Consider the following 25,853-nt stretch of genomic DNA (forward strand, 5'->3'; position numbering starts at 1 on the left):
ATTAAGTCTTTTGGGTGCATAACAAACCAAGACTTCACCTCATAAACACTGGAAACTCTAACAATGAAAAACGCATACTAGTCTTTCCTAGCACCATTTGTCAGATCTCAGACACCAGCTGTCTGCATACAAATCGTGACAAGGTACATAAGAACAAAGCAGGCTTTTTGATAGTGTCTCTCTTAAAAATTAAAGGCTTCTCCCTGGTTTGAATCTGTATGATCTGGTTTGTTCCTTTGAATGCATAGGATGAGGTAAATTACTGAAATACCAGATTATTTATATCTTGGGCAGAATAGACCCACTCAAGCTGGAAATCTCACGTTTAAATGATTAGTGACTATGATAGCTGTGTGTTGTTAGCTGCTTATCACAAACTTTCAACTAGTGTTCATGGATGTTGTGCTTGTTTTCCCACTGAGCGTTTGCAGAGAGCTAATTATGGCTAACCAGGTGCACATTAACAGTCACACTACTTTTCAAACCAAAAAGCCCTTCTCCTGGCCATGAATCCATGGTAACTTACTAAATTTAGACTCTTTTTGCCCATATACATTTCTCATTTAGGTTTAATATTTCTCATATTAGGTTTAATAAACAGAGGTGTGAAATCTATTATCAGACTGTGCAACCTATCCCCTGAAAGAAGGGATTTCCTTCTTGAAACAAGTTATAAACGAAGTGGATGGCCCATTAACAACATGCCATGAGGTATGTATGCGTGTGCACCTGCCTTCTGATTCTATGTTCTTACTTCAAACTCTTTCAGTTTGCTGTCGGTGAGGACTCACTATTGCCTGGCAGTAACTGAGCTGAAAAAGGAAAGCAGTACCCAGCTGTAGCTGAATGCTACTACGGCTTATATAGCATAGCCATGTGGTAGCATCACGTATGTGCAAGCAGCACGTAGAAAGCTTGGCACACAGGATTAAAATAGTGTCACCTTTTTTCTCAAAACTGTCAAGTATTTGTCTCCTCGGTGTTGAGGAGACGCAGCAAGGGTCAGTTGAGAGCATGGTACACTGGGAGCCCCAAAACCCATGCTCTCACCCGATCTGCTAATGGCCATGAACAAGCCACTCCATCTCTTGGTGCCTGCGCTTCCTCGTGGGTGTGCTGGCTGACTGAGAAACAAAGGCGTTCAGAAGGGAACTCTGATTACTCATTCCTACAATGTTCAGCACATCAGTGCCTGGGTTTCCAATTCCTTTCCTGTTTTCTCTATTAGGATGATGAAGCAAATGCTACCTGAGAGCAACATCTCCCCTGGACTGTATCTCTATTAAAGGATATTTACATTTAATTCCAGGTGCTATACTTCCAGTGGTAAGAACAGTTTGTCTGGCTTACAGGATTGTCTACATGGTCTTTTGTATTAGCAAGACCCTTCCATACTTCTGGCAAACAGGGAATAGTAGAACCTAAAAAATTCAGAAGTCTTATTTTCAGTCGCTGTTTAAACTAAGATTACAAATTCATAGATTCTTCTAGCTAGATGAAAAAAACCTCCATTCAGAGAAAGTCGCTTTTACTAATTCCTTCTGTTAAACCTATGGGGCAGAGGAGAGGAAGGCTGAAGCAGTAAAACCAACCTATACCCAAACCTTGCCCCATACACTACTTCTGAATATACTGTTTCTTAGTATGCAGTGGAATTCGTATGCAGGACTGGCTTGCATATATCTCTTTTAATAGTTAAGTCTAGAAGGACCACTTTAAAGTCTGAATATTTCTTATTTTCACAAGGACAGATAAATCTATTAAATAATTGTATGGTAAGTACAAAGTAACTTTCTGTCTTGTGAACATGCTTATATCACAATTTATTCTCACCACAGAAAGACAGCCCTTCCTTTGCCTTGCAAAGAAGTAATTATTCTTGCACAGGAGTATTTTTTCTACTGCAAGTGTTGCTGGTCATCACTGTCTACAATTACTAGATTACAGAGGATATACAATCAAAATCTAAGAAATTGCTCGCATATGCCTTGAAAAGCTAGCAAGAAAAACTCATTTTTTTTCTTGTTAGGAGTAATCCTTCCGTGCATAGGTAAGCTTGTGAAGAAACCTTAACCATGCGTGCATGTAAATATACACAAGCAAATGGTTAAATAAAAATATGCCTTCACAACCCATCTTCTCCAGCTTGTTGAATGCAGTGTGAAATCCTGCTAAAATATGGTCTATAAAGTAAGCATTATGAAGCTTAATTACCAAGCGCAATGTAGTTGTGAAGCAGAAGGCACATTCAGACATCGTTTTACGCTAAGATAAAAACAAGCAAAGGTATCTTTGCTGATAGTATCAAAATTCAAATGTTTTGAAAACTTAGTGCCACCCCTTCTCTCACTCTTTTTTTAATATAATGATATCAATTAATACTATGCAAGTCTTGATTCACACACTGTGCAGTAATTGTGAGAAAGTCCGATTACCCCAGCTATTATATTATCATCACATTTTGCTAGACTGAAGATATACACAAGACAGAGCTAAACCAAATTAAAAGTTGAAAGATCAGGATAAAAATATGATACATGCAAAGCATAATTTGTTCTTCTGAAGCTATTATAAAAGTACAAGAACTAAGAAGTCAAGAAAGCTCTCTGTTTAGTTATATTTAGCAGTTCTATAAAGAAATGCATGCATTTTAAAAAGTACAGCAAGTTAGGTTGATTTGCAAAATTGGTACTGCATACGATTTGTGAGAGAGTAGAAAAACAAACATTTGTGAACACAACACTTAGTGAGAAGAAAATCAAACGCACCTTTATTAGAAATAAAAAAGGCACCAGAGCCTGCCTACCACATCCATGGCAAGTGCCTTGACATTTTTGCTTATATTTGCACATGCCCCTGTGATTGCTGTGTTGCATTTCCTGGTAGATTTTATTACAGAGAATGTGGATTCTGTTGATACCCCAGCTTTCCGCACAAACACACCAAGTACATACTAAAAGGTTGAATCTCCAGATGCCCTAAAACAGTTCTTCTTATAAAGCAGAAGAGAAAAGTGGAGCCATTATTTGTTTTGATTGTAGTAGAAGAACAGTTGATTATTTTAGCTAGGTTTTGTTTGCCTATTTTGAGTGGACTGCAGGAAGCTTCCTTGACCAGGCAAAGGATTTAAAGAGAATGCTGCACATCACCTAAGGCTGAAAGGAGGAGGTGGGGGGCGGAAATAAATACAAAATAAAAATCAAGCAGCCCAGGGACTGTACCGTAGACATCTCAACGAAGTTAAAACTCAACAGGACAGTGCTGGCGGATTTGGCGTGACAGGGAAAAAAGCCCCAAGGCAATCTGCCAAAATCTCCAAGTCAGATTTAAATGCTGGCTGCATTGCATACCCCAAGGTGCTCTGGTTGCCACGCTTCAGCATGTTAATTATGTGCCTTCAAATTAGAGACGAAAAAGCAAGGACAGCAAGTTAGTATCAGCCTAGTGATCTATATTTTCAGCAGAGGCAGAAATTGCATCTAATGTTAGCAGTGTTTGTGTGTCTGTATACATATCACTGTCTATGTTTTTATGTATACATACACAAGAGGTAGATAATTTTGTTTTTTAATGTGCAGAAGACACTGGAACAGTTGATTATTTCAGAGCAGTACAGCACTGGAGAGCCAGAAGTTAGTACGGAGAGTGATGGTAACGCACAGAAAGGGAGCATGGGAAGGTTTTAGAAGAGCTCGCAGGACAGAGGTGCTCCGCTCTTACCCCATTACTCTGGGTGGAGTGAACTGACTGCTCGCTGGTCGAGGAGCATGTGCTCATGCGGTCTGTGTCCTTGCTGTGTGAAGAGTGGCGGTGAACCTGCCGCTGGAGGGAGTCATTGTCCCCAGGGAAAGTGAAGGAGCCAGGGCGGCTGGCAGGGGATGCTGGGATGGAGCTCCAAAAGGAGCCCTTCTGCAGGGGGCTGCTGGGTGGAAAGGTTTCTTTGCCAAAAGGAGAAGGGAAAGTCGTGGAGAGAGGAGAGTTCATTGGCGAGATGGCTCCTGGCCTTGGCTTCCCCAGCGTCAGTGATCCTATGCTGTTTCTTGAGCGACTTTCCTCTGAGCTTCCACGTGAGTCTTTCTGAGCTCCGTCAGCTGAGCCAGAAATGTTTCCCGCTGTCTTCCTGGGACTCTCAATAACTTTCATCTTGGGAATCTGCTCAGCTTCTCTCTGAGGACCGTCCGGTTCTGCACTGGGAGGGTGCCTGTCTGGCTGGCTCAGGCCAGTTTCTAGGGAGGTGTTGTAGTGTGGCAGGGAGAGATTGTGAATGGACATACCTGACATCTTGTCTGCCTCTGCTTGGGCCGAGGCTGCAGAGGAGACCAGGACTGGGGAATGGTGTCTGACAGGCTGGGGGATCCGGGATGGCCGGCTACGGCTGGAGCTGGGGATTCCACTAGAGCTGCTGGGGCCGCTGCTGTTACTGCTGCTGCTTCCGCTGCCGCCTCCACCACTGCTGTGGTTCCTCTGGTACTCGATTGGGGACGTCAAGGCTGCAATGGGGAAAGGAGAGGAGGTGATCACAGAAAGGAGGGCAGGACAGGGAACAAGAACAGCTTAAAACAGACATTTAGTAGCAAAAGGGGAGCACCGCTCAAATATGATGAATTCCCTTAGCAATGCTGGTCACACTGCAGACCTCAAGTCGCTTTTCTATATTACACCTTCACGACCTGCTATATTAAACCTTTAAGAAAAGACAGAAAAGCTAAATCCAGGGAAAAATGTTTTCCTTGTTTTCCTCTAGATCACATTGTCAGTCAGCAACCAAGATGAGAAAAAAACAAGTGTGATTCCAATTCTCAGCTCATTGTTCTCTGTACATCTCTTAAAAAAAAAATCTACATCGGGGCAACAACTGATGGATACAGAAATATAGCAAGAAACTTCTGGTGTCACAGCAGACACCACCACCTCCTACTGTTCTCCTGCAGAATCTGAATGCTGTTGCCACAGTAAGGTGCGGCAACAATGGCCACCAAAATAACACAAGCAAAACACATTTTGAATGGATGCTTAAAACTCCACTTGCATTTAGTCTTTAAAGGCTTGCATTTGCTTAAACAGGGTACACAAACTCTCCACATCAACGGATGGTACCAGTCTTAATTCACTCCTACAAAACATTTGGAAAATTTCGCTGAGAGAACACCATGTAAATTCAGACTACCACTCTTATGACAAATGCTAGCATCTGTTCTGAAGCAAAAACGTGGCACATAACCCCCCAACTGTTCTGCATTAGCTCAGGAAAAAGGAAACTTGCAAACAATTTCAAAGCCAAGAAACAACAGATGAGAGAGAAGTCACTCATTTATGAACTTTCAAAGAGAGCAAATCATTTACCATTTAAAAAGTTGCGCTGGTTTTCCAAAATTTGGTTTATTTCATGGATCCACAGCTGTCGGACTGCTGGGCTGGCAGAATGCAAAACAAAGGTCTCCGTGACATCGCCCGTTCTTGATGTTAGTGCAAATTTACATGGATCGCTGTCCACATTTTCCTCCAGGGAAAGGCAACTCACCTTCACAAAAAAAGAGAATTTCTTTCATGCATTTTTTGAGAAATTGCTTACTTGATAGCTCAGAGTCAAATCTTCAAATGTAACTAAGATGACCATCTTTTTGCTCAGTACAGTAATACCATGAAATGAAGGATTACAGTAAACTAAGGATTAATATATGTCACTTTTGGCACACTAAGGATTAATATATGTAATTTTTGGCAAAAGCAAAGTATCAACAACAGTCTCATTCTACAGCAGCCTTTGCTCCAGAGAGCGCAATAGCTGTGTACCGACTGATGCACTGCGCTCCTATTATCTCTACACGGACACTATGGCTTAATGTTCTCCATCAGCCCTTGCTCTTCCCTTGTGTTATTTGAAATGCTGAGCCCACTCAGGAGCTCTACTGATGGCCCCACTGAAGTCCTCTCCTGCAGAGACAGCAACACCGTGGAACAGGTTGCCTGGCCAGTGCAGAACGGGATGTGCAGCTGGTACGCGGAGCAGCAAGGCAAATCAGAGGAAGCAGGGTCCACACAAAATGCTTCATGAGGAGGGCTGGTAAGCAATACCAGCAACAGCTTTTGTTTCTGGGAAGGTTTGAAGTGGGAGTTTTGCTTGCAGAAAAACTGACACATCCAAGAAGGTGACAATTGTTACCTACACATTAGGACTGATTGCAGCTGAAACTCATCAGAAGGGATACTTAAACACTTTTCCTTATTTGCAATGACTTTGTTATGCGATGTACACACAATGTTTTGTACAGGAACACCTGCTTTGGTGTGCTTCACACGGGAAACATCAGAGAGCTGGAATCCAAATATTCCCATTTATCATCAGAGTGAGCATAAATCCAATAGGAGGTCATTGACTGACACCTTGCTGTGCTTTCAGATTGCTCTTCTAGAGGCCATTAGTGACTCCACACTGAATTAGGAACTGTTACCTTTGTGTCCCTTGCACAAACTCTGCTGAGATTCACACACAACAGTTACCTTGATACTGTTTTTAAACAAGAATCCGGGCATGGAGAAACCTTTCTTTTTATCTAGCGGCTCACTGAAAATGACAATCTGCTCAAACAGGAAGACCCGTCTCTCCTTGCAGCGTGGCAGAAGACCTGTGTCCTGGTCTGTAACCAAGAATGTGTCCTGGAGCAGGAGCTTACCCTGGGCTACAATTTTACCCTACAAACAGAACCAAGTGGAAACATAGTGAGTGCAACCCTTCATTTTAACCCAATCAATCTTTTTTTAGCAGATGCTCATGCCAAAATACTTTTGTATATTTTCCAATTTCTCAGTGTCACTGACCATTATATATTCATTGATCCTACAATACACAAGATACTCTTGTGTCCTCTCTCAAAAAACACCCCCCCCCCCCCCTTTTACATTCATACTGCAGTTGGAGGTTTATTAGTAACACTGGTAAAACTGGAAGGCTCTCATCTCTCTATTCTTAAGATATTCCTTCCCTGCCACTTCTCACACAGTAAATCATATATACTTCCAGTGTCTTCCAGAGTATAGAAAAGGGGAAGAATTCAAGTTCATACCTGCAGAGCAGAAAGGGCTTTTTCTTTTTTTTCAAATAGCTTTGCAAGTAGGACACATGACTACGACCTGGCTGATGCATACTGCTTCAACAGCCAACTTTCTTCTAGCCTTACCAAAACAAGAAGGGCTACAGTTGCCTCAGATACTTTACTGACAGTAGCAAACTCCTCCTTCGTCTACACTGCTGAGGTCTGCTCATCTGCTAATAACTGATGACTTTAGTATTTCGAAATCATTAGTCAGTAAGTGAACTGTAATAACACAAGCACTCCCTAGATTTTGTAGACAGACTTCTCTAGTGTGACTGACTTAGGAGGTAAGCTTTCTAAGATGAAGTCCTTGGCAAGGCTAAAACGTAATTTTGCATTCAGTACTTTTTGCACTAGCTAACCATATGGCAAAGGAGCACCCCACCTCTCCTTATCCCCATCAACTCCCCCCACACTATTAATGGTTAATTTCTAGAGCATCTGACAGAAGCTCTAAGCAAAATCCACTGAAAAATCCCAGTCAACTTACATCAAATCCTTGCAGGCGGCCAACATTCATCATGTCATTACACCGTTTTGGTACTATACACATGACCTCTACAGCTCTCTGTTCAAGACAAATAAAAAGTCAAAGCTTATTTTTCCAAAACCAAGTTAGCAGGATGAAATTTAGTTTCATTTGCTATGGTTGATTTAGAACAGAAAGTAATGTGAGAAGTAAGCACCTATCATAAGCACATCCTCAAGAAGATAAGAAAAGGAAAATAACTCGTCAAAACAAGTATAAGTTCAGAGTTAAGAGCATTTAAATCACTGAGAGAAAATGTCTCAAGTACCTCTAGTTCTGTTGTATCAAGGTTAGCTTTTTTAGAATATTTGAGGAAGTCCTGAAAAAGGAAAAAACAATAATGTAAGTTCTTTGCTCATTAAACCACACAGAGATATCTTAGAAAATCTGTACTTGCTATCCTGTCAGAGGATGAAACGCTACAGAACACACACACTTTTTTTCTTCTTTTTTAAGCTTCTTGTTGTGGGGCTTCCCCCTAATATTTTTTAAGATTTATTAACTATTTGTTTTAGATTATACAAGAACATGTACTAACATAATGACACCTGTGATAGACACGGTTGCTCTTCAGTAAACATTTACATGGTATTAAAATGGTTGCACATGTAGATGGAAAAACTGGGAGGAATCCCAGTAACTAATATCACATTTAGAGATGAAAAGAGTTGGGATATCCCTCTCATCATTGCATCATATTTGTACAAATTTTAAACATTTCGATGTCACTGACTTGAGTTCATCTGGTCTTTAACATTAAAAAACAAACAAATGAAAAAACAGTCCAAGCTATTTACTTCAATTTTTACAACTACCTGAATATGTTCAGGAAAGTAATCATTCTACATTGGAAGAGCATAAGCAGTATTTAAAAAAGAAAACATATCATTTAAAACATACATTAAATCATTCACTTTACCTTTAGTAACAGCTGGTATTTCATAATTCTCTGCACAGGTTTTATTAGCAAGTCCGTGAGCTGAAGTCTGTGGCCCAGGCGTTGCTTTAGATCCTGAGGGATGTAAAACAAACATTTGGGGGGCTTAAAATATTCTGATACTAAGAAACATAGCAGCATATATCACTATTAACGGCTACCAAAACAAAACTGGTAAAAGTCAGAGCAGAATCTGATTTGCAATTAGCAAAAGATGGAGTCCTTCCCCTTATCTGTATCAGCTTTACTTCCAAAGTATTCTCTCCTCCCAGAATCTTTTTTTTTTTTTTTTTTTTAAACGATTGTTCAGTGAAATGTAATTTTTCAGTCACAGGTTGTATATTGGCCATTTTTCTACAGTGATCTTTGGTCATCCAATATTACCACTTCATATTATATATACTGTTAACCACCAAGACTAGGGCTAGTAAGGATAAGACTACTGATTAATCAATATCTTAGAAAGGAAAACTAAATTTCTGGTATAAGGTTAATACCTGGCTTTAGGAGCCTGTATCAGACTTGAGAAGTGAGAATAGAAATGGGCAAGAATTATAATTCAAAGGAATAATAACAACAACCAAATGTGTTTGCTTTTTTTATTAACCAACAGATCTGATAATGCTTATGATTTGTACACACCGTTCACTTTGCATATATCCTCCCTCAAGAACTTACCTCAAAAAATGTATCAATGTATTCTGAGACAATGTGCTCAGACTTTGGTTTGTTTTGACAGTAAACTATGTACATGTGCAACCTTCTCTCCTAGAAGAACAAAGATACAAAATAATATGTTATCAATGTTATCATCAGGAAAAAGCATGCCAGACTGAAGTAGAGTATAATTTTAAGAAGTACAACTGTTCCAATGTATAAGCATAATAAGGTCCTTTTGATGAAAAGAAGCAGCTACATATGCAGAAGCTACAGATCTGAAACCAAATTTATCTGGGTATATCATAATGATCTTAGAAAGAAAACACAAGTAAAAAAAATTGCCTCAGGTGTATAGAAATTATAGCTTAGCAAGTCCCATAATAAAAAGAACCACAGAAATGGTTTCTTTTAGTGGAACAATGTTCTTCACCAAGAACAATGTAGGGAGCCTCTGAAATATTGTATTTTTATTTGATTTTTTTTATTTTAATGATCTCATTATTACTCTAATGTATTATAATAATGTCTCCCTCCTATTTAGCTGTACAGAGCAGTTAAGAGAAACCTGTCTGTCTTTTATGTAGAAGATGTCATATTGGAATTTGAGTGTGGGAGTAGGTGATGTAGCCTGGAAATGGTGGTGCTAGTATTTTTGAACTCTGATTCTGTATTTTGTCTGCATGTGTTTTTAAGACTGAGGCAACAAAGAAATAGAGAGAGCATAACTTTGACCTTTAAGACTCATTCTTGGTTACCACCATGCTGGTTAAGAAACACAGACACACAATACATGTTTATTATCTACTCCAAAATCTTCCTTATTTTACCAGGACTAGTTTGCTATTGATGCTTTGCTAGTCAGAAAATTATAGAGCAATCACCAGTGAAGACAAATGGAAAGTAAAAAAAGAAGAAATAAGACAGAGCTTGAAAAGGACACAGGACATAGATTAAGAGCAGAAATAGAATTTTCTATTTCTAGGAAGTTCTAGCTAATAGTCAGAGTTTTGCCAGAGTATGTTGTAATAGGATCATAGCTTGCTCTTCCATCTGCAGTAGTAAGGGTGCTTTTCAAAAACAATTCAGTTACAAACATACCAGGAGAAAGTAAAACAGCAATCAGAAACAGGAAAAGTTACTCCCTTCAAATTTCCCATCTTACTAGTGTCAGGATTCTTCCCTCTCCCTATGACTTTTTTTTTTTTTTTTTTGTGATCCCTCAAGAAATGAAACAGCTCACTCCTCATCATTAGTTCAGGAACTAGGCCTGACTTCCAGTGTTACTGTTCCATTAATGCTTGGTTCCGTCCTCTTTTGCTACCTTGGTATTGACTTCAAACAGTCCACAAAGAAAATCCGAAGCCCACTAAACGTGCTTAAATCCAGTCTGTCCTCAGTCTTTGCACACTTGTGCAGTCACATTTAGCAGGCAAGTTTCCCTTCTGCTACCTGGTGTGATTTGGAGTACCTTGAGATCTCATCCCAAATAGATGCTAAGTTGTTCTTCTACACAAAAAGACATCCCCCAAAAGAGGGTAGGAGCATCATTAGTAGCACCTGAAGTTTGATATCTAGTTTCTAGATAACTAGTTTATATTATTTCCTTCCAAAGCATTACCATATCTAGAAGTATCACATGGCTATTCCTTTTAGTAAGCAGATGAAAAGCGGGGAAAAAAAGGGACTTGCATAAAATTATAAAGGGTTCTGTGTTGGACTAGGATTAAACATCATGAATGCCTGGCACTCATGATTTCCTCCCCAGGTGAAGAGGGAGGAATCTCAATCACTAGTGAGATTCTTACTAGTTTACTTACGTGCTTCTTATAACCTCTCTCTCCCTCTTTCTCTTGCAGTAAGAAACATTTTTTATTAACATTAACTTTCTTAACCATGTTATACCATAGATAAATCCTTAATACACACATTAGTCAGCAGCAACAATAGGGGTTGGCCAAAGAAAACACTTCACTTACATGCTTAACAAACAGGGATCCCAGCTTTTCTGGATCTTCAAGGCACTTCTCCAATTCTCCTAAAAAGAAGCTGCACATAAACACAGTAAGTATTTTCTTCTGATAGCACATACTATGGCAACAGGTGATTGCAAGGCAACCTAGTCTTATTACAACACATACTTTGCATCCCCTGTCAACAGCTTTGGGTATTAACCTATTTCTAAAATGACAATATTAACAGTGTAGTATTTTAATACATATTCCAAAGGGACACATATGCCAAGATGGAAAAATACTGATGTTCGTTAATAAATTTTTCTTTTGTATATTGATAGAAACTTTTCTCCTACTCAGTCTGAGTGCTTGAGGTTGCCAAACTAGTATTTTCTAGGTAGAATTGCTCAGCAGGTGGCTTTAAAGTTAAAGATATACGTACTCTCTGTGCCAGTCATAAATCTGATGAATATTTCCAAATACAATCTTGTCTTTGCCTTTCATGTCATCAGGAACTCCATCTTCCTTCATAAGTGCCATGTAACCCTGCAACAATCCAAGGAAACTCACTGTGAGTATTCCAACTTAAAGTGAGAATTGCCTTCTCATCTCCCTTTCCCCAGATGCCTTCCAAATTGCCCAAGACAACAACTTGCTTAGGACACAAATCCAAACAAACCAAAAAAACCCGCTCTATAACATGACTTACAAGTTATAATGCTCTATATAACATAACTTATAACACATAAAGCATGGCTACAAACATTATGAATTAGTTTGAGGTTGTTTGTGCAACAGTGCCCAGAGTGCTGGAAAGATTAATTCACCTTAGCTAATTTAGACTGTGTGAACAGGCTCAAAGCATATTGGAAACTTCAGCAGCTCAACCCCTATTCATCTGAACCACGTGCAATGCTTTACCCAAGGTAGGGCTGTTACCAAGTACGAGTCAGAGCCACTGAACAAGCTTCTGTGCTCCTTTTCTCAGTGCTTCTTATTTCAGTTATCCAAACTTACCCTACACTAAGATCTATGGAAAAAGAAAGCAACTGCACTGCATATAGGACTGCATTACATGGACTAAAATTTGTGGTATGAGTAAACTGAACACCAAACAATTGAACATCGATTCTACTAGCAAGCATTCTGCCTGCAAGACAGTTCCATTTACCATTTCCAGTAGTCCTGCCTTCTATTTTCTGATCTACATAGACTTGTCTCACTGTGCAATCCCATTGGCTTTTTAAAATTTCTTAATATTCATTCAAGTCTCCTCCTTCTACTTTTCCTAAGACTTCTATTCCTAATTAACCAGGTATTTTTTTTTTAGTTTGCCAAGTTTATGTTTTGATGTCTAATGTTTTCACTAGGATTTTTTTTGTTAGTTATGAAAATAATACCTGTTCATAGCTTTCTAATGCTCCCTTTAAATAGTGTATGACTACTATCACAATAGTGGGAATAGCATACATTCGTTATACCTACTTATTAAAAAAAAATATCACCAAACATCTTTTTAACTGCTTGTGTGGACGAAGTGAATAAATATATATGAATTGACCTTCATCTGCATACTGGTAAAATTTTGGTTTTCAATATTGATACAAAATTCACCATCGGAATAACATCAAGCTGTTTTCTAAAATCATTTCCTGTCCTTTCTCAATAAATCACATGAAAAATAAAAGACACTCTGATGAGAGAGGAGAAGGATTAATTTCAGATTACTTAAGACTTTCTGTACCAGTAACCTTCATGCACAACATAAAGACATTTTATATGCACAAGCATTTTATCTCGTGTATAAAGTATTAATCCAGCACAAATGTTTAACACACAAAGCCTGCAGTGTTTGGAACTGATTCAGCACAGACCTCATACATACAGGGAGTTGCCTCTGATCTAGCTACAGCCCTGCTAAGCAGCTTTCTTTTGGAAATGTGTAGATCCAGGGGAAAAAAAATGTAAGACACCAATACAGATAAACAGCAGTCTTAAATCTTTCTGCAAATTAATCTAAGCTGGTCAAATGTGGTGCTTAAATACAAGTACGCAGTAAATTTGTTTTCAAACTGGTGGCAGTATCATACAGTGTCCTTTTTAAGATCAAGTTTGCCCTATTTTTCATTTTCTGAGAACATTTTTCTCTTCTTCAGATGTGAGCATCAATACCTAAGGTGCCATTTAACTGTATTAAAAGAAGGTCTTGCCTGAAATCACTTACAGTTTAAGACCTACTGCCATAAGTACAGCAACATACACAACACTACTCACTTGAGTAGCGTCACTAACCTTACCTGAGAGAAGTTGCACACCTACTGAAGTGTTAATGGGTTTAGGGCCTAAATTAATTCTTAACAAATGGATGTAGCAACCAAACAGTAACAAAAGGAAAATGGAAGATGCTTGTGGATTCATGGATATTTAAGGTCCTCCTACATGCACAAATAAGCTCTTAAGAATATTAAACATGCAGATTAGAAAAGTCTACTCATTTTGTAACTGTATGTCCAAAAAAAAAACAGTCACATAGAACGACAGGGAAAGCAAACAAAAAAAATTCAGTTTAGCTATCTTAGCTATCAAAAATAATTTCTTCAACTATTGATGGTGAAAGCTCTGTAAGTCTTTTTGCTAGCTCCATAGTCCATAAGACTTGCACTGGATAACATGATGGATGGATGATGTTTAAATATCAGTCTTACAAAACTTGTTAATCAGATAAAAAATAATTTGAGGCACTTGGACAGGAACATAACAAGATCCTGATGAAAATGACATTCATGAATGACAACATTCAATGGGAATGTTCTCAAAAGGCTGCCTCTTGCCCCAGAGGTTACTATTTGTAGGCTCTCCCATAGTCTGGCAGAAACAGATGCTTTTCTGGAGGAGGATTCAGAGCTAGAAACAAATTTTGGCTCCACTAGAGGAAAATCTAGTGCCTGTCTTTTCTTTTTTTCTTCCCTCCATTAAAACAGAGTTTAAGAACTGAACCTTGTTGAATTCACTGTTATATGCATTCTCTCTGCTCTTCCATTTGCATTTTACTGGTAGCTCAAAATCACACATCTTCATTGAGTCTTATTTCCTTTCACAGAAGGGGAAACTAGGAAGTCTAAGAGAAGCCTAGCACCAGGAAAGGGAGTAAGTCTTCCAAATCCAGTATAGTTGTTCTACCTGCTCAGCTACAAGGCTTTTTTGAATTCAGCTGGGCTAAAAATAAAATCATGTAGTCTAAGATACAATTACACCAGAGGTAGCAATCTTCAAAATGACGAAAGAACTACGGTCTTCAAAAGAACAGTAAGAAGCACACAATAATAGGAAGAAAGAAGGAATGAAACCTGATGTGGTATTTCTAATATATTAAAAACCTGCAGGAGGGAAAATTCTTAATGCAAACATTCAGATGTTCAGTTTCTTCCTGTGCTTTGATTTGAAAAAATAAAAATTGAGGTTTAAGCAATACAGTTGATTGGTACCACATTAAAAAAAAAAAAAGAAAAAACATACCTCAACTACGTAGCCCAGATCTCGTACATAATCTCGCTCTGTCTCCACCAATTCCTGCAAGACGTAGCTACAAGGGAAAGAAAATGGTGAACACGTTTCGTTAAAGAAAACATTCTAAAAGAGGATTCATGACATACAACCTTTTACACATTTGCAGTCACATATTCTTGATAAGCAGAGCTGAAAAGGAAGAATTAATGCACATTCGTTCTAAGCAAGATGATTCTTTGACTTTGGAACTGGAGCAGGCTTGCTTCTGTTTATCAAAAGTCAGATGTTTTCCTACATGTGTCATTAAAGTTAAACATTTAACTATTGTTTAAAATAAAATGCTACTACATCTCTGGTCTGGAGACTCTTAAGCACATGAACTGAGAGTTATTTCTTGCCACATATTTAAATAATTTTTGAAACCAGGAATGTTTTTGTTCTACCATGGTAACAGTTTACTACTAACAAAAGAAATTCAGAGTCCTTGGAGGAATGGTGTGGGGGAACAGAACAAGGGGAATGACCAGTTTTTTGAAGCCTAACAGACCTCTGAATATTCAAAGATCAGTATCGTTCTGCATAACTGACACTGATGTTCTAAAAGTCAAACACAGATGTGACTGAAATTAAAATTCACAGGAAATTTATACTGGGACTAATGTTTGAGAAAAGTTTTTTCTTTGCATAATGTGAGTGCATGCTTGACACCTAACGTGAGTTAGGTTAACTTCCAGATTAACAGTTTCTGCTGCCAGCTCAAAAGGAACATTCTTTAAACACTCCACTTCTCTCTTTAAAACATTAACAAGAATAGAGCGAAAATGAGGTCTTACTGTCGTCTTTTTAAGGAGCTGGATTTCCTTTCTTCCATCTCATCTATGGGTGATGAGGAGGAGAGAAGAGAGTTATCTGAGGGGTTGAAGGACGGACTGCTGCTGTCACCTTGATCTACCAATAATGAACTCGGACGGTCTTCCAGGGCCTGAGAAGGCATTCAAGAAAGAAAGCAACAGTGATTTATTTCCTCTTTATTCACAATATATATTCATGTACAGCTGTATATGGAACCTGTGAAAGATCAATTACTGCAATGTATCAATATAGGACATCTCAAATAGGACATAGGAAATAGGATATAGGACAAAGGACATCTCAAGCTTCTAGAAAACCAATCAACAACTTAGTTTTCCAGGACAGATAATCTAACCTCCTAGAAGCACATCTTAAACACATCAGTCTGTCCTTCACAGTAAAAGAATGGAGTTCAACTTGTTTGATCACGTGTCATGATCATGTTTGACACGTGTATGTGTGCTTATTGCTAGAGGTTAAAACATACTTGTTATACTTTAGTTCTCTCATATGCAAGATACTTTTCATAATAAATAGAATGGGATTCTTTGGATGTTCAGTTTTTTAAATCACAACAGATGGGGTTATTCTTTGTCAAACATTTTATATAGCCAGCCAAAATAATGACTTCTACACTGCCAATGCTGCTTTTGAGCTTCATAACAGGTCAAATCCTAGGAAAGAAGCAGTCTCTTCTGCCATACACTGTCTCCCATGCATGAACTCCTCAGTCTTACTGTTTGTATAAGAGATGGAGAAGCCATGGGAGAAATAATATGAACAAATTTCTATGATGTATTTATTGGACTTCTTTAATTTAAGCCTATGAACTTGGATCAAGCTATAGTTGTGTGTCACATTTTCCTTGCATGCGATACAGTCTTTAACACAAGACACGTTTACTTCACCAGGGTGGGGTTCAACTGCAGTCTTTTTTTTTGTTTCCTTACAAACAGTAAAAAGCCCATAATGATAAGACTGGCCCAAAAAACAGGAGAAGCTGACCCTTGGCTAAAAATGTGAAATGAGAACATCTCCAACAGGGACTACATGCATGGATCATTAATCTATATCCACTGCTAGGTTGCCCGAAAGTGACCTGAACAACCAAACTTTCCATTTACAAAAGCCTGCTTTGAATTTTCCCATAGATTACTTCTTATTCACCCTTCTGGTGCAACAGAAGTAAAAATTAACGTTAATACTCCAAAAAAGTGCAGAAGTTATTTCATGCAGCAACATAAGTGAAGTGTTAAGTCTTTTTGAATGAATGAGTAAATGGAAATTCAAAGATCTCATTCTGAAATTCAAAGCTGCTTAAAATGAGAAAAAAAAAAAAACACACCAGGAAATATCAACCTCTGGTAACATGGGCTTGCCAAGTTGCAGTCCTCTGTAGAGTTTTCACAGTGGCACTTCTACTAAGTCCAAAGCGGTCTTCTGTATGTTGCAAAAGGCAGACTTAAAGGTATCAATGGAATCACAGAATTTGCGAGGTCGGAGAGGATCATCTAGTCCAGCACCCTTGCTCAAATATGGTAGGCTAGAGCATGTTTTCCCGGACTGTCCAGTTGGATTTTGAGTATGAAGGAAGAACTTTCTGGAACCATCTCTATAACCCATTCCCTGTCAGTAAGCATCTCAGGGACACACAAACTTGAAAACACTAACTTTAAAAAGCTGACACAAATTGCTACTACTTAATTTGTTAGCAAACATTGCAAAGCAAAGAACGAGCCGATAACATACAAAGCAATCCTCCCTTACTCTTTTAGGTATTTCTTCATTATCTTGTTATCTAAAGAGCAGCTAGACAGCATAAACATTTCTGTTTGAGGGTTATTTTTGTTTTACTCTGCAAGATCCACTGTAAATTTAGTTTCAAGTATTCTTCTAATAAAGGTCTATCAGGCAAATCAGGGTAACTCTGGGTATTAGCATTCATTTTTCTAATAGGACATTTTTATTCTATTTTTTGCTAAGACATACATTTTCTTTGTTCTTTTCCTCCTCATATTTATTGTTTTTTACCTCTCTACAAAGCCACTCACCTATTTTTTAACTGCTTTCACAGAAAAGGGTGTACAAAGTGACCCATACACTAACCCAGAAAGTGACTTTTGAAATATGCATTACATTTTACAAGTACAAGGTGCATGCTCAGGATGGGCATGGAGTTTTTCTCTGAATAGCAAATTGGCACTTAAAGACAATTAAAAAAAAATGCACATCTATCAATCAGCCTCACCATTTTGCTTTTGACGAGCTCTTCAATTGCACTGACTAGCTCTGCAGCACTGGGTGTCTCGGAGCTGGTAGGCCGCACCAATAATCGAGAAGATGTCTGTGCAATGACATAAAGGAAGGAGAATCCCAGAGTTAGCTTGGCACTTGCTCCAAGAACCAAGAGACTTCCTTCACCTCTCTGTCAGACAAAAGTACCCAACAATAACTGTCAGTGTAACATAACACTAAAATCATCCCAACTTAGGCAACTGGTAACCCCACAGAAGTTAAACGTCAAAATACTTCATGCCTTTCGTTATAATTACTGGGATAAAAATTCCTGTTCCTACATGCAGTAGAAGTCAAGGAAATATCCTTCATCTTGCTAATTATGCCTGACAAACGGCTATAAAAAATCACCTGAGCTGCCCCAGTGAACAACAAACAGTTAACATTTTATTGCTGGTTAAACAAAATGACAGCTGCAGAAAACTAACAAGAACCAAGAGGGCTTGAAATATAAGACGAAACACCGATTAAACTAAGAAAAAAAACACACCAGTAACTCAGGGGCATCTATTTTTCTAAAGGAGCTGGAATACATTGCCCAGATTCAGAGGGGAAATTGAGCTCACCATTCCTTGTGCCATCCATTTTCCCCAATGGTATGTGTAGAGTACAGAAGATCTCTGGCCTCACAAGCTATAAAATGCCAGTTTATAGATACAACTGAAGGCAAAAGGTGTTCACAGTAAAGGATTCTGGGAGAGGGCCATTAAACTCAGTCTCAGTAATTTGCAAACAGAGTTGTTTGCACATTACATTCATCATTAAATAACCGGAAAGTGGAAACAGGGTGTAATATGAAGCTTATTTCATATTACGAACAGCATGGTGAACATCACGTAGCACAGGGTAAGCTGTCCTGCAAATGTTTCCAACAAATTGAACAAAGAAATGGCATGTATAATGACTTAACACAGGAGGTTCTGCTCAAATCAAGTATGGGTGGGACAAGGCTCTCCTTAAGTCAATACAAAAAGCAACGTACAGATTTGGGGTAGTTTGCCTTGTATTCGCCTTATTCGGAAAGGAAAAGAGGGGTTGGGTAAGCAAAGGAAACATGGACAACTTTAAATGGAAAGATAGGGGAACTGAGCCAAAGCAGAGACAGAACACAAGTCAACATAATGCTGCGTCAGAGTTTACAAAGAGAAAACAAAAAGCAAAAATAATTAGTTTCATATTAGTATAACTGATCTTGAAACTTTAATACTGCTTATCCAAAAATTAAACGCAAACAACTTGTAAACTGCCATCAAATGCAAATCCATGAAGTGTGCAATGATTCTACCAAACAGAAGAATGCATACTGTGCAGGTGAGCTCTTAGGGGAGAAAATGGTTGTTATGTAGTGATATTAGACATACCGGCATGGCCTAGCAGATGATACTTGCATGCACACCAAAAACTAAGGCAGCCCACAGCTAGCGTGTCTTTTAGACAATCGTATGCTTCTGATATCTGTAAACAATTTTTTCCCAAAGCTGTGCTGGTATGCAGCTTTTCACTTTGGATGTGGAGCTCAGCTCAGCCTCACAAAACACTCAGCATTGTAATCAGATTCTGGTCAAGGTCCCTTCTCTCTGTTGTGCTGCGGGAGTATATGAAGTGTGACCGTGGGTAAAACTTCAGAACTGCTTGGTTTTCAGTTCGTGTGGTTATATCGTATATTATCCGAAAAAGAAGGAGCTGCTGGGCTGCACAGATGAAGTCTGTCTGTTGACCTTCTTCCTGATGATATATGTGCTCTGGGAGCAGAACACAGCCCTTGCCCAGAAAACGAAGAAAGATGGAGGGAGCAAATGAGCACGTACAGGTGTGAGACGCTGCTGGAGCCCACAGCAGGCTGGGCAGGGCAAGCCCTGAAAAGCTGGGAGTTTGCAGCATGAGTGTAGATCAGGAGCCACAGAAAGGAAGAAATGTTTGCAGTGAGGTGCAGACCAAAGCCAAGCCTCTGAGGTCATGAAAAGGAGGAGACATTCCTCGGGATCCAGAGGAGCTGAGCAACCCAAGAAACCACTGACCATAGCAGGAATGTGAAAGACTCCACCCAGAAGGCAGACGGCAGGGGATTTGTTTGTGAGCCTTTATTAATCAGTGACTGTCAATAGAGCCAACTGAGTTCTGCTGGGTAAAATGGCTCTGGCTTCTCACTTTTGTGCACCTAAAAAGCATTTGCTTTAGGTACTGAAAATTGGTGTTCTGTTTCAGTGCGTGGACTTCAGGGTGGCACACACAAACTTCAAGGCTGCTACGTGATGGGACTTTGCTTCCCACCATGCAGATACTGCATCAAAACAATGTGCCTCAGAAGAAACAGTTTTATTTTGAACAGTTATGGCACAGCATATAACTGTACCAAATTTTAACTAACTTGTAAGAAGGTTTCTTTAGAATGAAGTTACAAGCCTCTTCAAATAACTGTTCTTGCTGTGTAAAAATAACTAATAATAAGCAAAAGCCACTTTTATCTGGTCAAATTTTTATATGTCTTTCTTATAATTTCTTTTTGTATCATTGAAGGGACATGCAAATATGGCAGCTTCTCAGCAGGAGCTTTAATATATTTTCACCAACATTATTTTTATTCTATTCCTTAACCTCAAAGAGAGATTTTTATTTTCTAGCCCTAAAATATTCTCTCAGGTCTGAAGTTCAGCAAGATTTTAAAATGCCTGTTTTTGCCTGTTTTGTTTCAGGATTGTTTCCCAAAATATTAACATTCCCCTCACCCCAACTTGTGTATTATAATATTCCAATTCAGAAAACATGTAGGAAATAAATACACATAGAACATGGAAGCCAGCCAGTTTGATCCTACAAATGACAGCTTCAGGGATGATTGAGATCCCTACTGGAAAGCGGTCAGATAAAAGAAAAAAAAAAAAAGTCAACAAGATCAGCCAAAGCCGTCAATGACATCTTCATCACTCAAAATAGTGACGATAAACTCACAATATTTATCAAGAGTCTTTACACTATATTACAACGGTTAAAAATTTTAAACAACAAAATGGGTAGACAATTGTAATGTGAATATTTGCTGTGCAAGTCCAGACTGTTTCTATTCTAAAAACCTTCATTTCCTGGCTTGACAGTTGTCCCCTAAACATTCAATCTATGTTGAAAATTTAAATAAACCCTCTAAATGTATGAACTTCACAACATTTAAGAAAAACTGGTTATATGCATGTAAGAACTCCTTCACACAGTTACTACCTATATCCCAGAATTTCATCTACTAAAACAGAAGTTTTAATCCTCAATTTAAATGTGCTTTTGTTTGTTAAAAAACAAACAAACAAAAACACCAAAAAAAGCCCAACAGCTGGATTATTACCCTTACTCGGATATTAACCTTGTGGCACAGCTGTAAAAGCACACATTTAAAAATAAAAAATAATAAAAATATGCTACTATACAAAAACAACTTAAAGTCAACATCAACAGCTCTTTCTGTTAAGGTATGTACATTGTTTTTTTTTTTTTTTTTTTCCCCCAAACATGAGGCTATCCAAAATAATAGGGTTTAGTGAACAGTCTATGATCTAAAAAGGTTTCCAATATATAACTGTTCATTTCTCCAGATAAACTTTACTTGCACATATTTTAACTTGAGTACCAAAGGTATGGTTATAAAGCCATTAAATTCTAATCACTAAATATGACATCTGTTAACCAGATGTAAATAGGTTTGCAAAAACATCAAGCTTCTCATTTCTACATAGAAAGGTCTAGTAGAAAAATTGTTGCACTTCTGCATTTAAAATATACAGTTCATTCACACACTTTCCACAGGAAACCCTTTTAATATTGTCTAAAGTTGCATGTTGATAATTTTTGTCTACCATAAAGATGTATTACATACTCTACAAAGACTTCTGGAGACAGAAGAAAGATTTTGGCAGAGGTTGTCTCAACATGCGAAGCCTTCCCTGCTTCCTCTTCCTACCTTGTCGTCCTGCGAATCGGGCTGGAGAAGACTGTGTTGCTGAATTGCCATGGGAGGAGGAAGCGGTACAGCATCTGCTCCCTCTTCACCTTCTTCCTCTCCACAGCTCTGCATGCCTGAAGAGGATGACTTGGAGAGAGTGCCACTGCTCAGCCCTTCGTTCCGACCTCTCTGTAAATAAAATTAAGACATTCAAGCTCCATTGCCTCCTCAGTAGCATGAAGCTTGTTAAACACAAGCTTCTCTTAAGACAGTTCTGTAGATTCACCTGTCTCCCAACAAGTCAAGACGATCCTACACACACAGGTCAACTCCTCAACAGTGGAAAAAAAAAAAAAGCCTATGCTGAAGATTATGTTTTCAGTGTCTGGGGCAAAAGCAGATGGATTGAGATACTGAGAAACAGACAGACAGCTTGAAATTTACTACAGAAAGGTGTTACCAAAGCAATACTTGCTTTCCAAGTTCGGTTCTGTGAAGTTAAAGCCACGTTTTACTAACTTAGTAACTCAAGGACTTTGTATTGGAAGTACTGACCTTCATATCAAGATGTCTGAAGGCTACAAAAAACAGTACAAGAAGTATTTTGTCAATCATCCTTTCTAATTGAAACATGCAGCTCCACTTTAAAGTAGTGAAAGCAGACTGCCTGTATAATTTTTACAGTCATGTTGAAAGGCAGTCCTTCCAACTACACAAGGAACTATAAATTATCCAAAGTTTAATGCAACTGACTTCACAGAATAATTTAAGAACATTTAAAGGAAGACACCATAGACAGTTATTGTTCTTTCCTCACTTTTAAGAGGAAACCTGGTCGTAGATTTTCCCTTACTCACAGAACTGCAGAATGATGCCCTCAAAACAAGGCTGCAACTGCACCAGAGAGAGTCTCTTTGTACAGTATGGCATTCAAGCACAGATGCCAATATTCTTTCCCAAAGCACTTCTCCCACTTCTCCATGCTACCAAGTCACTAGTCTTTTCTTTCCCTGTATTCACTGTATAACTCACTGGTGTTCCAAGCTTGCAGCACAATACATCAGGAGCAAGAAAAATAAGAACTAATTAACTGGGCATATCCGAGACCAGTTTTCTATATCATAACTACCAAAACTGCTAGTCAGATTCATGTCAGGTAAAAGGGAAGAATTGCATAGTGTTTTATTGGAAGGGCACAAAGTATGCCTGGCACAGCACTTATGCAGAGAACAGCAGCCATCAGGAATGAGTAGTACATGGCACAAGCCACTTAGCTCAACTGCTGGAGCGTCAACTGAAGAGAGAACCCTTACCAGAAAACATGTAGTTCTAGAGGAGTCACAGAAACACGTCTCGGGCAGTTGCCCTCAACACTCACCTCTTCAATAGTTTCATCTTGTGGGGTTGCTGCGCTATCATCAGAGTCCTTCTGAGAGCCTGCATCGGCACTTTTGCGAACCTCTCTACTCTTCTTATGTTTGTGGGCCAGTTTTTTGACATGCCCGTCTGCTTTTCCACTGCTGAGGCGCCTCACAGGACTGGTAAGCCATTTTCTCAAAGTGTTGCCAGGGCGCTTGGGGCCCGGGGAACTCTGTGCTCCAATCATATGGGGTTGAAGCGATGTTACTGAAGCAGGAGGACTGGCATCATTGCTGGAGACTGAAAGGGAGTCTGAAAAAAAAAAAGAACGATGAGAGCATTTTCATGATGAGAGACTTGTAAGGGAGAAACAAGGCAAATGACTGGTAGTTCATTTGTGTAAACCCTCCATCAGTTTAACTCAAAAAAAGTTTAAAAGGCATTATCATCTCCTGCAAATCGAAGACTGATGGTAACATAGCATTAACCATCAAATCACACATATGAAAACTAGTAGGCTACTCCTGCCAGCTGTTCACGTCACTTGAAACTACATAGCAAGCATAAACCCTATTAGAAACCTGCACTGACCTCCCAAAACTGACACGTAACTTACTATGCTCAATATAAGACATGCTACTAGAGCAGTTTTAAGGACCCTAAGGACTAACTCATAGACTCAGATTGGATATATGCAAGAATAGACAAAATTACTTTAAAGTAAACTGGCCTTTAATAACACCAGAGCTATCACTGTCCATGCTGCACGTGGCCACCCACAAATAAGCACTTTGTTTGCAGCAGTCAAGCAAACATTACATAGTTCTGACTGACTCAATTATTATAATTCATATCAGCACTACTGATACTTATTTGTTAATAGATTATTTTTTCAATATATAACCTAATTTTATGGAATGATACGATATGATATGATTTTATCCTTTAATGCATATTGCTTTGAGCATGGACACAAAAAGCAAAAAATTTTACCTCAGTGAGACAAGCAAAATTTTGTAAATCCCAAATTTCATTACAAATGCTCTAGTTACTTTCATTACTTATTTATTTTCTACCCTGGGAAACTGGGAAAGAAGAATCAAGAGAACAGCTAAATATATGTTTATTTTGTTTAAATCTTTTTGGAGTTTTCCTTTTTTTTTTTTTTTTAAAGTAGAGAACAACTATATTTAAAGGCCCATTTCTTCAAGTCTCAGGATCAGCAGTATTTCTTAGCATGACAATGCCTGAAAAGTTCTATAGTCAAAGGACACAGCAATAGCTATATGCATATGAGGTCAATATTACTTTCCCACCAAGGCACTTGGACCATAGAGTATGCTTACAATAAACACTCACTGGGTGATCTATTGTGAGACTACATTGATTTTTCCCATGCAGCACAACGTTTCTTTCCCCAATTGCTCTTTTCCCTGAAAACATATACATATATATATATATATATATTATATAAAGAAAGACACATTCTCATAGTGCCACTCCTATGAATATTACCTACCACCAGAATATTAACAAGACTCTGCTAGGTTGTCAAGTATGGTGTGTTTTTTTTTTTTCCCCCCCGTGTGTGCACTTTTGTAGATAGCTAGTTTATATAAAGATGACATAAATCATGTTTTGTTGAATTTTTCTTCTGCTGGGAATTAAATGCAGTGTTTGCATTCCTTCTTGAAGTTTGACACAGATGTTCAGGTCACCTCTTCTGGCAGCTTTTCCATAAGAGGCATATTGCCAGTCTGACCAGAGGTAGTTTGAATTTTGTTGGATAATAAGGTCACTGTTGTATCAATACACTTCACTGGAAACACACAAATCTTGGATCACTTGGATCTACACACCAGTATGTGAGCCTGCTCTGTTTCCATAGAATATTAAGAGCAAATTCTGGCTTGAAAGCCACAGCTAAGATGGTGAAAGAGACATAGAATGTGAATAAAATAAGACAACACCTTTTTCCGTAATTGTTCATTGTGTTTCAAAGAAAAAGTTTTCTTAATAAAATGCAAAATACCGAGAAAAAAGAGACATTCCTTTCCTTGGAAACCAAAATTGTGATCAGGCTGTTTATAAACATTCCAGTTTGTTCCAATAAAACCAAATCTGCCTCCATTAACAGGCACGTGACTGTTAAAACACCTCAGCTCTGGTGCTAAGATCTGCTCTGTTATACTGAATGTACAAATCCAGACCAATAACTGCTTTTTTGTTTTTCCATAAAGAAGATAAACTCATGAAACATACTTTCAGTCCAGCAACCTAGTTACTAACGCTTTAAATCCAGAATCAGGATGCATCTACAGAATTGCTCTCTAGCCACAACTGTAAGCGTGCTGCACAAGACTAAGCAGACCTCCTACAATGCCATCAACCTGGTTTAAGGGCTTAAGAATGGGTACCATCAAAAAGCAGATGCAGAATTATATTAGTCACCTTTTTCTCAAGATGTAGAGACGTGAGTGATACAGAATTACTACACACTTCTTTCTGGTGAAGCAGGAAACATATGGAAGAAATTAATTACCTATAACCACAGTTTTCAACTTGCAGTCTGAAGATCCCTCTAAGGCCTGTGAATTACTGTTTAAGGATCGTCAGCAAGTATGTTTGAAAAGCAAGCATACTAGTCATCAGCACCCACATCACTACTGATTTCATTTTTAAATAGTCTGTTTATTAAAAAAAATAATCCAAACAAAACTCCCAATCACCTGCAAGCTCT

General features: G+C 38.5%; 1 protein-coding gene across 1 annotated transcript in view; it reads right to left on the minus strand.

Annotated features, from left to right (window-relative positions):
• TRIO (trio Rho guanine nucleotide exchange factor) overlaps positions 1-25,853 on the minus strand; it is a 256,422-nt gene that overhangs the window by 10,913 nt on the left and 219,656 nt on the right. The window contains exons 35-48 of the mRNA XM_080579300.1: positions 23,133-23,425; positions 21,773-21,943; positions 17,780-17,875; positions 15,513-15,661; positions 14,689-14,755; positions 11,615-11,718; positions 11,197-11,266; positions 9,239-9,328; positions 8,543-8,635; positions 7,892-7,942; positions 7,585-7,662; positions 6,502-6,693; positions 5,344-5,521; positions 3,721-4,490 (exon numbers count right to left, since the gene is read on the minus strand). Of these exons, the coding sequence (XP_080435426.1) occupies positions 3,721-4,490; positions 5,344-5,521; positions 6,502-6,693; positions 7,585-7,662; positions 7,892-7,942; positions 8,543-8,635; positions 9,239-9,328; positions 11,197-11,266; positions 11,615-11,718; positions 14,689-14,755; positions 15,513-15,661; positions 17,780-17,875; positions 21,773-21,943; positions 23,133-23,425 (2,402 nt within the window). The remainder of the gene's footprint in view (positions 1-3,720; positions 4,491-5,343; positions 5,522-6,501; positions 6,694-7,584; positions 7,663-7,891; positions 7,943-8,542; positions 8,636-9,238; positions 9,329-11,196; positions 11,267-11,614; positions 11,719-14,688; positions 14,756-15,512; positions 15,662-17,779; positions 17,876-21,772; positions 21,944-23,132; positions 23,426-25,853) is intronic.

The sequence above is a fragment of the Anser brachyrhynchus genome, assembly GCF_964034855.1.
Source record: "Anser brachyrhynchus genome assembly, chromosome: 2".
NCBI classification, from domain to species: domain Eukaryota; kingdom Metazoa; phylum Chordata; class Aves; order Anseriformes; family Anatidae; genus Anser; species Anser brachyrhynchus.